Source organism: Astatotilapia calliptera, chromosome 12 (genome assembly GCF_900246225.1).
Source record: "Astatotilapia calliptera chromosome 12, fAstCal1.2, whole genome shotgun sequence".
NCBI classification, from domain to species: domain Eukaryota; kingdom Metazoa; phylum Chordata; class Actinopteri; order Cichliformes; family Cichlidae; genus Astatotilapia; species Astatotilapia calliptera.
In genome coordinates this window covers 27,107,546-27,123,579 of record NC_039313.1, presented here as the reverse complement: position 1 = coordinate 27,123,579, position 16,034 = coordinate 27,107,546, and the positions used below count along the sequence as shown (strand labels likewise).

The 16,034-nt window shown below is 43.0% G+C and overlaps 1 protein-coding gene across 16 annotated transcripts in view; it reads right to left on the bottom strand.

The window, feature by feature from the left end:
• LOC113033089 (voltage-dependent N-type calcium channel subunit alpha-1B-like) overlaps positions 1-16,034 on the bottom strand; it is a 321,621-nt gene that overhangs the window by 184,524 nt on the left and 121,063 nt on the right. For all 16 annotated transcript variants that reach the window (XM_026186433.1, XM_026186426.1, XM_026186427.1 and 13 more), the window contains 7 exons: positions 13,956-14,068; positions 13,678-13,790; positions 13,467-13,598; positions 10,495-10,567; positions 10,295-10,412; positions 10,064-10,131; positions 3,998-4,104 (listed from right to left, as the gene is read on the bottom strand). In XM_026186433.1, coding sequence (XP_026042218.1) covers positions 3,998-4,104; positions 10,064-10,131; positions 10,295-10,412; positions 10,495-10,567; positions 13,467-13,598; positions 13,678-13,790; positions 13,956-14,068 — 724 coding nt within the window. The remainder of the gene's footprint in view (positions 1-3,997; positions 4,105-10,063; positions 10,132-10,294; positions 10,413-10,494; positions 10,568-13,466; positions 13,599-13,677; positions 13,791-13,955; positions 14,069-16,034) is intronic.

Sequence of the window (16,034 nt, the reverse complement as noted above, 5' to 3'; positions counted from 1 at the left end):
TGTACAGAAGAGGTAGGGCAGACACTGAAAAGAAATCAGCAAAAGGTGATGATAATTAAAGAGTTAAGAGCTGACAGTCACTCACGACACTTGTCGATTACAAGTAAAATCAGTAAAAAATACACACGTAATTTTACTGACACATACAACTCTGTCACAAGGTATGAGTGATAAGAGCCCCCATGTCATTTTAGGCACAAAGGCAGAATGACAAAAAGGTTTACCTGATAAGAGTACAGTGTTTAACGTCAACAGGAGAGGGATGTGGGGACGTTAATGACAGAACTTCAAAGTTGTAAAAATAACTCACAGTGAGCTAATGCTGCAGATGGACGAGCTGCTAGAGTGCACGTTACTTCAACTGCATGTTAGAAAACTGCACATGCACAAAAAAAAAAAAAGGGGAACGTGGGGAAAACATATAGCATGAAGTCAGAGAAACAGCCAGACAACATTCAATTATTATCTGTCTACTCTGTCTATTAGTATCCTATCAAATGAGAATGAAATGAGGACTGGGCTGGTTTCAGTCATTATGCAAATGTACTGTTTATAAGATTAGGGAAACCTGCAGTCAGCTGAGACTGAAGAAGTCACTTCGATGAGTGACGAAATGTTTCTCCCACTGAAAACGCTACGTCCACATGAACAGAATCAACTTTTGGAGACAACCTTGAGATTCAAATTCTCAAGCCAGAGGTCCACTGACACTAACAGAGTCTAACCCTTAGAGGAGGTTTGGCAAAATTATACTTTATTCAGATGGGTGGTTTTCTTGATCATCTTGACATTTCCTAACTACATATAGGATAATGTGCAAACAAGGGGAATCAATTAGGTTTTAATTAAGGTTCTACAATCCCTTATCCTGGTTGTTATTTACATGACAGTTTAAGAAACTGGTGCAATTGTTGGTTATTTAATATATGTTATGTTAATATATCTAATTAAAGAACATTCTGACTGTGACTGCCATGGTGCCTCCATCCTGCTTGGCTGTCTACTCCAGGTTTTGTTCTTTGTCTGTTTTTCTCTTAGTATTTAATGTTTCTCCTTCTTGTTTCTCTGTGCTTGTTTTTTATGTTTATATTTGTTGGCGAGATTCATCACATCTTGCTGAGGCTAAGGCTCTGTTTTTATTGGACCTGCCAATCATCTCTGACAGAACAATACAACCACAAAAATGGACTGAGCTGACTCTTGTGAGCTGTGCTTTCACTTCAAAGGAAGTGGACTGGCATGAGCAAATGCTCCGCCACATTATTGGCGAACCATGATCGCTGAAGAAATCGCAGAGGTAAAAGGTAGTAAAAAGGTATGGTTAATCCACCATTTTCAGCCTCTATCCCCTCACCACCTCAGATCAGAGAACTGACTGTCTCTCCACTCCCGAGGTGTTCAAGGGTGAGTTTAGCAAATGTGCTGGATTTCTTACACATAGAGTTTGCTAGTATTCAAACAAAAAAGGGCATATGAGTCAGATTGTTCCAAGATTGCTTTTTTTGTGGAGATATTTTAAGACCAGGTGCTAAAATGGGCACAGGCTGTGCTAAAAGCAAGCCCCATTCTTTCTTTTGAAGATTTCATTCCTAAATTTCGGAATGTTTTTGAGTCTAACCCTGATGTTGGCTGCTCATCAAGTAAATTTGCAATGTGTAAAAATTGATGACCATATCCGCAAACACAGGTGAAAATTTAACTTTCCCAGAATGCTCCTGGCTCTTATTCTCCCCCGCACTAACAATGTCCCAATAATGTCCCTCTGTAAAGTATTTTAAGTCATGGCCCTGGATGGAAAAGGACCTCCCTGATATCACACAAGACTCAGACTGTCTCACTCACTCTCTCTGGCAACCACACTGAAGATGTGAGCTTCTATGTGTTTGAAGCCCTTCTTACTCCTCTGGTCCTTGGTCATCCCTGGTTACGTAATCATTATGATTACGTAACCAGGGATGACCAAGGATTCAAGGTTACTTTATTTATACCTGTAAGTAAATTTGCTTGGTGGAGTATGCCCATGATGTCATGACATGCCATAGAAGGTGAGCTTGTCGTATGGCATAATCTATGCAGTTGGCACTGCCACTGGAAGGCTACCTATGCTATCCTGCTAAGGACCATGGAGCAAAATAAACGTCTTACCAATCGCAATAGAATCCCAGTGCCGGTCTACTGTCCTGTACTACGTGGGACTGGAAGAAGGGCAACTTTCATATTCTACACAGTGAGTCTTCCTTGGCTTGCACATCAAGGTTTTGTTTTTTGTCTAGCTCTCCCTTGTGTTTCCCCTCTCTCCTCTTTTTACGGGTTCCCAACTCTGGCCAGGCACACCTGCTCTAATCACCCACATGTTTATCAAGAATCCACTACTTAAGGTAGTGGATGAGGATAACTCTTTGTTTGGTAATTGGGCTAATCGGTTAGCTGAAACCCTGGCTCCTGCTACTCTGTTTTTGCTCGGATTTTGACTGTCTGTTTCCTGTGCACAGGCCCCTGGATTTCCTTCCCTGGTGTGGTGCGCTTAATCCTCAGTTGAAAGGGAGTGTGAACTGTAAATTTTGGATGTGTTGATTCGCTTTGTTCCTGGACTATTTCCCTTTTCTTGTCTTACTGAACTGTGATCTCCCGAGCGCTGTGCTAAAGTCTACCATCCTATTAGCCTTGACAATGGTCAATCCACACTATCCATCCATCCATCCATTCGCTTCCGCTTATCCTTTTCAGGGTCGCGGGGGGCGCTGGAGCCTATCCCAGCTGTCATGGGGCGAAAGGCAGGGTACACCCTGGACAGGTCGCCAGTCTGTCGCAGGGCTAACACATAGGGACAGACAACCATTCGCACTCTCATTCACTCGCACATTCACACCTAGTGGCAATTTGGATTATCCAATTAACCTATCCCCACAAGCTGCATGTCTTTGGACAGTGGGAGGAAGCCGGAGTACCCGGAGAGAACCCACGCAAACACGGGGAGAACATGCAAACTCCACACAGAAAGACCCCGGCCTGATGGTGGAATTGAACTCAGGACCTTCTTGCTGTGCGGCAACAGTGCTAACCACCGTGCCACCGTGCTGCCCGTGCAATCCACACTAATACTTTCTAAAACGATGTCTCAAAGAAAAATATTTTCGGATTAAAAGTTTTAGATATAAAACATCCACGTACATATATTTCAGATGACCATTCCTCAAGTGGGTAAATCTCCACAAGATGTAAGCGCTAGCATAGATAACAAAGATATTGAGAAAGTCTCATTTGAATTAACAAACAGTAGTCAAGGATGTTTTGTGTTCCAGATAATGACCATGTAATGAACTGTTTACATATAAATATGAATAAACAATTAACACATTCTGAACCATATGCATGATTTGATTTGTTGGATCAAGCAAAGTTTAAAGTTTAAATTTTTCTGCCACACTGGATTTGACGTTTTTGTTTTCACAAACATTAACTTTTTTTTAGTCACAAATGTATTTCCCAGTATTTATCAGTAGGCAGGGATGATTGTCTCATCAAGCCTCACAAAATGATGTTTTCTGAACATGTGTCACAGCCAATCAAAGTGATTTTGCAACAGCTGAACACTAGGGAATGCTAGTATCCAACCTGCACAGATCTAATAGCTTTGGAAATACTATTCTGATATTTGTTAAGATGGTGTTTGTTATATCACAGAAGAGTTGAGCATTGGCTTTGGTCTGCAATCTCAGAGAACCATTCTAGCTGAGTTGTTTTGTGCTAAGCTGTTACATATTTCTGCTTTTTTTCTATATTTGTAATGATATTTTGTGGACAAAGATTTAATATGAACATCAAAAATGCAAAAATGTATTCTGTGTGTTGAATATTGACACAGGATGGAAGGATTTAGACTGCATACTTGTAAAGTGGTCCTTAATGTAGCTAAAGGAAAACCACCCACAATTCTTGGGAGTCACTACGATGCAGTTTATCAAGTCAGGACAAACATTAAAGGAAGTAGACTTACGCTGTGATGGAAATGTTAGCAGCTGACATGGGGCTGACTTCCTTTACCTCCTTGGCCTTCTGGAGGGCAAGTTTCTTATTAATAGCCTCCTCTTGCTCCTCTTCATCCTATAGGTATAGAAAAAAACATACATGGACACATATTTTAACTTGTGTTTATTTCAGGACTATAATAAATATCAGAATCAGAAACTTTATTGTCATTGTCATGAGAACAACGAAATTAAGAATGGTCCCCGATCATTGCATCATCCCTAGCAATATCAAAATATAAATAAAACAATAAAATTCAATAAATAAAATAGATAGAATACTTAAAATACTAATAAGATATAACAGTAAAACATTCACATACATTCCCACACACATGCTTCAGACCGTGCATAGATTAACACAAGAGTGGTGTGATGGACATTTTTTTGTAGTATTCAGATGTGTTATTGCAGTTGGATAACAGCTGTGTTTGAGTCTATTAGTCCTTGCTCTGATTGCCCTGTACCGTCTGCCTGAGGGCAACAGTTCGAACAGGGAGTGGCCAGGATGTGAGGTGTCTTTTATGTTTTTTTTGGCCTTTTTAAAACAGTGGGCGTTGTGTAGAACTTCCAGTGTGGGGAGAGGGCAGCCAGTGATCTTTTGGGCGGTGTTAATGATCCCTTGGAGTGCTTTCCTCTGAGCCCCTGTGCAGCTAGTGTACCAGATGCATATGCAGTAAGTTAGAACACTCTCAATGGTGGCTCTGTAGAAGGACACCAGCAGTCTCTGCGTGATGTTATTCCTCCTGAGAATTCTCAGGAAGTACAGTCTCTGTTGGGCCTTTTTCAGCAGCTCGGAGGTGTTGTCACTCAATACACTGAGAAGTCCTTTATAATATATTTATTTTACTGTGACCATTGTTGATAGAAGGTCCACTATTAAAGAACAAGGCAAATTTAAGTCTAGCAGGAGCATTCAGAATATGGATATATTATAAGGGTAAAATCACTGAAGATTACGAGGTTCTTTTTTCTTTTGCCAAAACCTGGGCTTGCCATCTTAGGGCATTTTGACATAAATAGCATCTTTAGTCTGTTCCAAATCACTTTTCCTCACCTTTTACATGTAATCTGGTTTTCTTTCACACAGACAAAAATCGAACATATGGCACAAAGAGATAAAAGGACAAGTTTGATCTAAACGGACTAAACACCAACAGTGTGAAAACACCCTTAATTAAACCTCTGAGGTCTAAGCCACCTATTGATGACACCAGCCTTCACCCTAATTCTAACTCTAACCCCCAACAATAAGAATATATCATTTTTTGTCATATTAAATAGTGAAGTTCTGGCAATCAGGGACAAATAGATAATTCAAACTGAAACCTTTCCCTTTTAATTATTAAAAAAATCTATCTTGCCTTTCTTCTAAATATAGCATAGGTTTAGACCTTAGTTAAAATCAGAATTGTGTTTGTTTGTTTTACATCAAAAGCTTTAGGAATGATGATAAAAACAGAATAATTTTATAATATAGAATAATAAAGAATTTTTTTTCATTTTTGTGACAAAAAAATTTATATTTCATAAAAAAAATCTTTATTTCATGAGCAAATATCACAAGCTATACCACAAAACAAAACTAAAAGTAAATATTGCAACCCAAATAGAACTAAATTCTAAATTTCTACTCAATTACTACTCAAGTTAGCTAAATATATGCATGTGTTTCATTTTCAAGACCTGCTTTAAATGGCTACCATTTTGACAAGCGCAGCCCCGGAAGATTCTGAAAACTCTGGTTAAAATTTAGAAGCAAGATATGCATATATTTAACAAAATTATTTTCTCAGTTATAACTAGAAAACTATAACATTAACTATTTCACATTATGTATGAAAAAATGAAAGTGGGTCAACCGACCTTTGTTTAAATACATATGTTGAAAAGTATTTGATATATGAAGCTAAGTTTTCAGAAGTATCATTAGTATATTATATATCTAACAGGATAACTTAGAATCATAACATTATAGTGAATATGGTTTAACAGAAAATGATAACTGTGAAGATTATCAAAAAATGATCATTTGAAATGAAAATAAAAAATATGCACATTAACTAAATTAATTAATTAGAGTACCATCCAGAAACGGCCAAATTTGGTTCTACTCTGATTACACTATCTAGCAATATTTCTTATTCTTTTGTTTTTGTGATACACTTTTCCTTCAGAAAAGGCTTGAAAATGCCTAGAACTTCATAAAAAATATTTTATGAACTATCCATCCATCCATCCATTTTCATCCGCTTTGTCCGGGGCCGGGTCGCGGGGGCAGCAGCCTAAGCAAAGAGGCCCAGACCTCCCTCTCCCCAGCCACCTCCTCCAGCTTATCCGGGGGAATACCAAGGCGTTCCCAGGCCAGCCGAGAGATATAATCTCTCCAGCGTGTCCTGGGTCTGCCCCGGGGCCTCCTCCCGGTGGGACATGCCTGGAACACCTCACCCAGGAGGCGCCCAGGGGGCATCCTTGTCAGATGCCCGAACCACCTCAGCTGGCTCCTTTCGATGTGGAGCAGCAGCTGCTCTACTCTGAGCCCCTCCCGGATGGCCGAACTTCTCACCCTATCTCTAAGGGAGAGGCCAGCCACCCTTCGGAGGAAGCTCATTTCTGCCGCTTGTATCCGCGATCTCGTTCTTTCGGTCACTACCCACAGCTCGTGGCCATAGGTGAGGGTAGGGACGTAGATCGACCGGTAAATTGAGAGCTTCGCTTTTACACTCAGCTCCCTCTTCACCACGACGGACCAGTGCAGCGTCCGCATTACTGCAGCTGCAGCCCCAATCCGTCTGTCGATCTCCGGCTCCCTTCTCCCATCACTCGCGAACAAGACCCCGACATACTTGAACTCCTCCACTTGGGGCAGGAACTCATCCCCGACCCGGAGTGGGCACTCCACCCTTTTCCGGCTGAGAACCATGGCCTCAGATTTGGAGGTGCTGATCCTCATTCCCGCTGCTTCACACTCGGCTGCGAACCGCTCCAGTGCGAGCTGGAGGCCCTCACCCGATGAAGCCAACAGAACCACATCATCTGCAAAAATCAGAGATGAGATTCTGAGGCCACCAAAGCGAAAGCCCTCCGCCACTTGGCTGCGCCTAGAAATCCTGTCCATAAAAATTATGAACAGAACCGGAGACAAAGGGCAGCCCTGGCGGAGCCCATCACCCACCGGGAACGAGTCCGACTTATTGCCGGCAATGCGAACCAAGCTCTTGCAACGGTTGTATAGGGATCGAATGGCCCGTAGCAATGGGCCAGACACCCCATATTCCCGCAACACCCCCCACAGGACACCCCGAAGGACACGGTCGAATGCCTTCTCCAAGTCCACAAAACACATGTAGACTGGTTGGGCAAACTCCCATGCACCCTCAAGTATCCTGGAGAGGATAAAGAGCTGGTCCAGTGTTCCGCGACCAGGATGAAAACCGCATTGTTCCTCCTGTATCCGAGGTTCGACTAACGGACGAACTCTCCTTTCCAGCACCCTGGCATAGACTTTCCCAGGGAGGCTGAGGAGTGTGATCCCCCTGTAGTTGGAACACACCCTCCGGTCCCCTTTCTTGAAGATGGGGACCACCACCCCGGTCTGCCAGTCCACAGGTACTGCCCCTGATCTCCACGCAACATTGCAGAGGCGTGTCAACCAGGACAGCCCTACAACGTCCAGAGCCTTCAGGAACTCGGGGCGGACCTCATCAACACCAGGGGCTCTGCCACCAAGGAGTTGTTTAACTGCCTCAGTGACCTCGCCCCCGGAAATTGGCGGGTCATTCCCCTCATCCCCAGACTCTGCTTCCTCCTCGGAAGACGTGTCAGTGGGATTAAGGAGGTCCTTGAAGTATTCCTTCCACCGCCTGACAATTTTCTCAGTCGACATCAGCAGCGCTCCGCCAGCACTGTACAAAGTGCAGGTAGAGCACCGCTTTCCCCTCCTGAGACGTCTGACGGTTTGCCAGAATCTCTTCGAGGCAGCCCGAAAGTCTTTTTCCATGGCCTCTCCGAACTCCTCCCACACCCGAGTTTTTGCTTCAGCCACTGCCCGAGCCGCATTCCGCTTGGCCTGTCGATACCTGTCGGCTGCCTCCGGAGTCCCACAGGCTAACCAAGCCCGATAGGACTCCTTCTTCAGCCTGGTGGCTCCCTTCACCTCTGGTGTCCACCATTTGGTTCGGGGATTACCACCACGGCAGGCACCAACCACCTTGTGGCCGCAGCTCAATGCAGCAGCTTCGGCAATGGAGACGCTGAACATGGTCCATTCGGACTCAATGTCCCCAGTCTCCCTCGGAATGCTGTTGAAGCTCTGCCGGAGGTGTGCGTTGAAGATCTCGCGGACTGGGGCCTCTGCTAGACATTCCCAGCACACCCTCACTACGCGTTTAGGTGCACCAGGTCTGTCCAGCGTCTTCCCCCGCCACCTGATCCAACTCACCACCAGGTGGTGATCAGTTGACAGCTCAGCCCCTCTCTTTACCCGAGTGTCCAGAACATATGGTCGCAGGTCTGCTGATACGATTACAAAATCGATCATCGTCCTACGGCCTAGAGCATCCTGGTGCCACGTGCACTTATGGACACTCTTATGTTCGAACAGGGTGTTCGTTATGGCCAAACTGTGATTAGCACAGAAGTCCAATAACAGAGCACCGCTCAGGTTCAGATCAGGGAGGCTGTTCCTCCCAATCACGCCCCTCCAGGTCTCGCTGTCGTTACCCACGTGAGCATTGAAGTCTCCCAGCAGGACAACAGAGTCTCCAGGTGGAGCACCCTCCAGCACCCCCCCCCCCCCCCCCCCCGGGACTCTAAGAAGGCTGGGTACTCTGAACTGCCACTCGGTGCATAAGCGCAGATGACAGTCAGGACCCGTTCCCCGACCCTAAGGCGCAGGGAACAAACCCTCTCGTCCACCGGGAAAAACCCCAACGTACCGGCAGCAAGCCGAGGGGATATTAGGATACCCACCCCAGTCCGCCGCCTCTCACCAGGGGCAACTCCAGACTGAGACAGAGTCCAGCCCCTCTCCAGGAGACTGGTTCCAGAGCCCAAGCCATGCGTAGAGGTGAGCCCGACTATATCTAGCCGGTACCTCTCAACCTCACGCACTAACTCAGGCTCCTTCCCCACCAGAGAGGTGACATTCCATGTCCCAATTGCCAGTCTTGGCAGCCGGGGGTCAGTCCGCCAGGGCCTCCGCTCCTGACCGCCACCCGGCACACAATGCACCCGACCCCTATGGCGCCTCGTGCGGGTGGTGGGCCTGCGGGACGATGGGACCATGTCTCCTCTTCGGGCTCTGGTCCGGCCACCAGACGCTCGCCCTCGGGCACCCTCCCCGGGCCTGGCTCCAGGGCGGGGCCCCGGTAACCCTATCCCGGGCAGGGTAAACTGTTCCCTCGATGTCCTTTTCATAAGGGTCTTATGAATCGCTCTTTGTCTGGTCCCTCACCCAGGGCCAATTTGCCATGGGAGACCCTACCAGGGGGCAAAAGCCCCCAGACAACATAGCCCCTGTTATTATGTTCATAATAATGAACATAGTTCATTATTATGAACTAATAATGGCATAACACAAAAATTGGCTTTTGTATTACACCAGGTGTTATAGCATTAGCAGGGGACTTTTTCTGAGAAATCCAAGATAGTCAGCGTTATAAGCATTTGGCCAGTTGACATGGAATGTCCCTGAGGGCTAAGTAAAGAAGATTGCAAGAGTTCTTCTACACCTTCCAGTTATCTAAAGAACTCGATCCTTAATCTAAGGATGTCCATCAACCTACTCATCCAAGATTATGACATCATAATGATTACATCATAATCTTGTCAGTGCTGTGTCTTAACCCTCTGTCATCACACCATGGCCCTTTATTTAGAGAAAACAGGCATAAAAATAGATCAAAAATCTGACTACCTTTAGTTAAAGTTAAGACTGAGGATGATTCAGAGGATTAAGAAAAAATGAAGTAAAGGCCATGGAAGATTTTACTAAGGGTGAAAAATTAAATGAAATATATAACAATATATCGTACCTTAGTGAGCTCCTGGGCATTTGCAAGATTATCAACAGCAATGGCCAAGAACACATTGAGGAGGGTGTCTGGTTATTTATGTTCTCAGGAAAACACCAAAGGATTGATAAACACAGAATCAGTATTTACAGGTCCAGCTAATCTTCAAATCAATAATAAAAACTTTGGCAGGGCTATAAAGCTGCCTGGTGTCAACAAAGAGAATCTATCTTGATATATGAGGCAGGATACAATTTCCAAAGAGAGTAAGTACGATGAAATAAATGGAAGAGAACATTCCCCCATGCACACCCCCCTGGGATTCAATCCCATGGTACATGACTGCGTTCCAGTCCTCTCCAGTTAGGATCTGCAGGGGAGACAGAGACTGCTTTAGGGGTCCAGTTCAGTGGTAGTATGAAAAAATATAACATGACTTAATTGATCTTTACCTGGAAGACGGTGAGAATGGCTGCTGGGAATGTGTCAAAATTGGTTGTCGGTGTTTCGTCTTCAAAATTAAACCTGCAGGGAGATGAATAGTCTCTGACTGTGATTAGTCTACAAAGCCTCAGCACTATACCTCTCACTCATCCTCCACCTCCTGCTGTATTGAGCAACTTATTGTCCTCTCAATTACACTCCTGTAAATTATTCCAAATATATATGTTTATCATTAAATTTGAGTCATCTGAGGCTGTGGGACCTCGTGGTTGATCACTGACTATTTTTCCTTCTCAAATTTAAGAGGCTTGTAGTGGTGTCTGTCAACTGGGACTTAATTACTTCAAACCCAATGTAGGCAAAAGATAATCATGCAGGGTTCTTGGCTAGCATTGCGTTAGCATGCTGTTTGTTCAGAGGCTTGCAAAGAGCCAAAGTTCTGTTAGCAGTATAACGTGTTTTGTTTTTTTTAATTAATCATTGTTTCCACTTTGCTGTCAGTTATCCTTTTGTGCAACCAAAATATATGTAATATTCACATCTCCATTTCTCAATCCTTGTATCTCTATATTGCTTCACCATTGTCCTCCACCTGCACACCAACCTAAATCAGTTGATTGTAGTGGTAGCGGTATGAAAAGGGGGGTGGAACAAGACGCTTGGACACTGATAGCACGTCGCGCTCACAGAAACGCAAAGCAGGAGATGAAGCATAGCTGAATATGTTTCCAAACCAACTTCATTCTGAGCCAAAGACTAGAAAATATGCCTCTGCCTTTCTAATATTGATGGGTCGGTCGCGAACGAAATGGCTCTTAGAGCCGGATCTTTGAAGTGAACGATGTGAACCGGCTCCTTATTGGGAGCCGTGGATTTTTTTGTTTGCTTGTTTTTTTCTTTCTCCTGCCCTCTCTTTCACTTTTTTTTGCTTCACACTGCAAGTCACCCTTGTGTTTGCGCTGAGCAGAGACGGCAAACAGAGCCTTGCGTTTGCGCCCCTCCCCCCTCTGCACAGCACTGAGCTGAGGGGGCTGGGCGGTAGTTACACTCGCAACAGCAGTAGCACACAACAAGAGCAGGAGGGAGAGGGAAAGAAAGAGAGCCGGGAGCAACAAGAGACAACACCGTCACATTGGAAAAGTACAGTAAAGAAAATGAGTGACACAAAGAAAAGAAGCAAAGTCTGGAACCAGACGTCAATCTTATTGACAAAAAAAAGGCAGAGTGTCTACAAGAAAAGGATATCATATAGAGCCAGCTCCACAAACAACATGCACAGGCACCTAAGAACTGTCCACCCATCAGTGCAATGGGAAGATAAAACGCAGTCAGTTGAGTGTGATATTAATATTTCTAAATGCCAACCTTTCCCTTAATTAAAGATCTGGGCGTTCTTTTTTTCCCCATATTTTAATTTATATTTTATTGTTTTGTGGTTTGCAGTGTTTTGTGTTGTTTCACTTTGAATTTGTTTAAAAGGAAAAAGCTGAAAATTTAAGTAGTTAAAAGTTGAAATGTATGAAATGTAAATAGCTGGTTTCTGTATTTTATAATTTATTTATTACATTTTATGTGGCGTGAATAAATAAAAGTATATTTACAGAGACAAAACACGTACAAACTCCAAAACACAACGGAAATGCTCCAGGATGCTAGGGGCCGTGTTGAGATTTTGTTACCTAGTGGCTACACAAGCCAGGAAGTACCAACAATCGGATTGAGTGTGTGGTAGTAACAGGTAAATGAAGTTTTTTTTAAATAATTTGAATATATATATATATATATATATATATATATATATATATATATATATGAGTGTTTGTGTATTAATACAAAAACAATAGACGTATGAATTCGATTGTGTAATTTAAGTGATCTAGGTAGCTCTGTTTTGGAAGTTTAGTTAACGCTAGAAATGTGTTTTGGAGTTTGTACGTGCTTTGGAATTTCTAAGTGCTTTGAAGTTTGTACGTGTTTCGTCTCTAGGGACCCCCATAAATATTTATATATAAGCATACATAAAGAAAACCACGTTTTTTTACATTACTAATTCCTTTTGTGCATAATTTTATATTGTTGTTGATAATTAATTAATTAAAGCAACAAAACAACCTGAAGAGGCAGTTGGGAGCCAAAAGAGCTGGCTCTTTTTAGTGAGCCGAGCCGAAAGAGCCGGTTCTCTAAAAAGAGCTGGAAATCCCATCACTACTTTCTAAATGGAGGGACAGTAACTGCGTGTGTATATGTAAGCATGTAAAACCTGAAGACAGTAAGATTAACAGTAACAGTATTTTGTCTCTATCTCCCATTCTGCAATTCATCTCATGTAAACGTGGCGCACAGCGTGACGTGAAAAAAGGCACATACCTTTGACGTTGCGTGATGAACTCTGTATTCCTCACCCACACGTAAACGGAAAAAAATGAGTTTTAAAAAATCTCAGTTTTTGGTGATAGGAAACGCCGTTTACGTGTGGACGAAACAGCTGCGTTTTCAAAAATATCCGTGTTGGTGTGGAAGTAGCCTAAAAGAGTTAGTAGTTTATTTTATTACTACCTGTCATTTGTTGCAGATTACTTGTATTTGTTGAATTGTTTACTAAATGTTTGAGGTGTGAAAGAAACCGCAATGGAGCAAAATATGGGTGTGTGTGTGGTTGGAGGATGTGTTTGTGCACGTGTGCATGTACGTGCAACAAGGGGGGGGGGGGGGGTCGCGAACATTATTCTTGTAAAACAACCCCCTTTGTTTTACAGGAAAAATGTTCGCAAACTTTTTTTGCTAGGCCCCCCTGCCTAGCAAAAAAAGTTTGGGAACCACTGGTCTAATTACTGGATTTAGTACAGTAATGTGCTCCATCATTGCCTTACCGAAATGCTGCTCCAGCTAATTTTTCCTGCTTAGTAAATCCTGCCAAGAGTCTTGTCATTAGCTGCATCACAATAAATAAATAATAAATCAGCAGAAAAAATCTACTCACTGGCCACCAAAGAGCTGCATACCCAGCAGAGCAAAGACCACGATGAAGAGGAAGAGCAGAAACAGCAGGCTAATAATGGACTTCATGGAGTTGAGTAGGGATACCACAAGGTTCCTTAATGAGTTCCAGTACCTACACAAAGACACACCAGTATGAATCCATTGTGTAATCCGGTTTTACAGAACACAGACAAACATTTCCATTTACTCACTTGGTGACTTTGAAGATCCGGAGCAGCCTCAGTGCTCGCAGGACACTGATTCCAAATGAAGCCCCAGGCTTCATGGCTGCCCAGACCACCTCAAAAATACTGCCAATGATCACCTGTGAACACAGTTTGATAAATCAAAACCGTCTGAATTTCTTTCTTCAATAATTTGCTACATTTCTTTTCTATAGAACTAGTTCTGAATCATGCTAGTTTCCCTATAAATGTTCTCAAAATGCACAACAAATTGTCGAAACAGTCAACTGAAGTGGGCAACTCACCCCGAAGTCAAAACAGTTGAAAGAGGAGTGAAAGTAGTTCTGGGGTCCAAGACCATACATTTTCATGGACATCTCCACCAGGAACAGGCCCAAAAATACAAACTCCGCAAGGTCTGTCCAGAAGAAATAGATATAGCTGATTCTATAGCAGCTATGCCAACAGTGAATAAGACACAGAAAGAGACTATTTGTGTATTACAAAACGCTGTTTGAGTCATGTGTGTTTACACGTGTTGCTGCAGCACCGAACTACAGGAATTAGAGTACTAGTAAAAAAAAAAAAAAAAAAAGCAGATACAGGCAACGGCAATTTTGTATGCAAGAAAGATGATCTCACCAGGATCATAATAAAGCTGGTACTATAATTCTAATGGAATGCTTCAAGTGAATGGAAGGATGATGAGCAACATGATCTTTAAAGCCTCAAACCTCCACCAGCATCCAAATATGGCACCAACAATCTTAGTTGCAGCTATTTTTGGACATTAACATTATAAGTCAACTACACAAATGTAAGAAAAAAGTCAAAATATAGTTGTACATTTGAAAATTTAATAAATATTTCTTCATTTTTTTATGCACTTCATTTGGAGTGCTTAATGTTAGGGTGAATTAAATTATTTTCATCCCTTTTCCTTTTACATAAAACAAGATGACATAGCCTAAAACATAATGTAACAGAATGGCACATTTTGAGAAGAAACAGCAGAGTGACCTAGTGTTGTTAGTTATGCAGCAATCTTGAAATTTGCTCATGCTTTTTGCCCTCTATACAGGGAGTGCAGAATTATTAGGCAAGTTGTATTTTTGAGGAATAATTTTATTACTGAACAACAACCATGTTCTCAATGAACCCAAAAAACTCAATATCAAAGCTGAATGTTTTTGGAAGTAGTTTTTAGTTTGTTTTTAGTTTTAGCTATTTTAGGGGGATATCAGTGTGTGCAGGTGACTATTACTGTGCATAATTATTAGGCAACTTAACAAAAAACAAATATATACCCATTTCAATTATTTATTTTTACCAGTGAAACCAATATAACATCTCCACATTCACAAATATACATTTCTGACATTCAAAAACAAAACAAAAACAAATCAGCGACCAATATAGCCACCTTTCTTTGCAAGGACACTCAAAAGCCTGCCATCCATGGATTCTGTCAGTGTTTTGATCTGTTCACCATCAACATTGCGTGCAGCAGCAACCACAGCCTCCCAGACACTGTTCAGAGAGGTGTACTGTTTTCCCTCCTTGTAAATCTCACATTTGATGATGGACCACAGGTTCTCAATGGGGTCCAGATCAGGTGAACAAGGTGGCCATGTCATTAGTTTTTCTTCTTTTATACCCTTTCTTGCCAGCCACGCTGTGGAGTACTTGGACGCGTGTGATGGAGCATTGTCCTGCATGAAAATCATGTTTTTCTTGAAGGATGCAGACTTCTTCCTGTACCACTGCTTGAAGAAGGTGTCTTCCAGAAACTGGCAGTAGAACTGGGAGTTGAGCTTGACTCCATCCTCAAGCCGAAAAGGCCCCACAAGCTCATCTTTGATGATACCAGCCCAAACCAGTACTCCACCTCCACCTTGCTGGCGTCTGAGTCGGACTGGAGCTCTCTGCCCTTTACCAATCCAGCCACGGGCCCATCCATCTGGCCCATCAAGACTCACTCTCATTTCATCAGTCCATAAAACCTTAGAAAAATCAGTCTTGAGATATTTCTTGGCCCAGTCTTGACGTTTCAGCTTGTGTGTCTTGTTCAGTGGTGGTCGTCTTTCAGCCTTTCTTACCTTGGCCATGTCTCTGAGTATTGCACACCTTGTGCTTTTGGGCACTCCAGTGATGTTGCAGCTCTGAAATATGGCCAAACTGGTGGCAAGTGGCATCTTGGCAGCTGCACGCTTGAGCACGCTTGACTTTTCTCAGTTCATGGGCAGTTATTTTGCGCCTTGGTTTTTCCACACGCTTCTTGCGACCCTGTTGACTATTTTGAATGAAACGCTTGATTGTTCGATGATCATGCTTCAGAAGCTTTGCAATTTTGAGACTGCTGTATCCCTCTGCAAGATATCTCA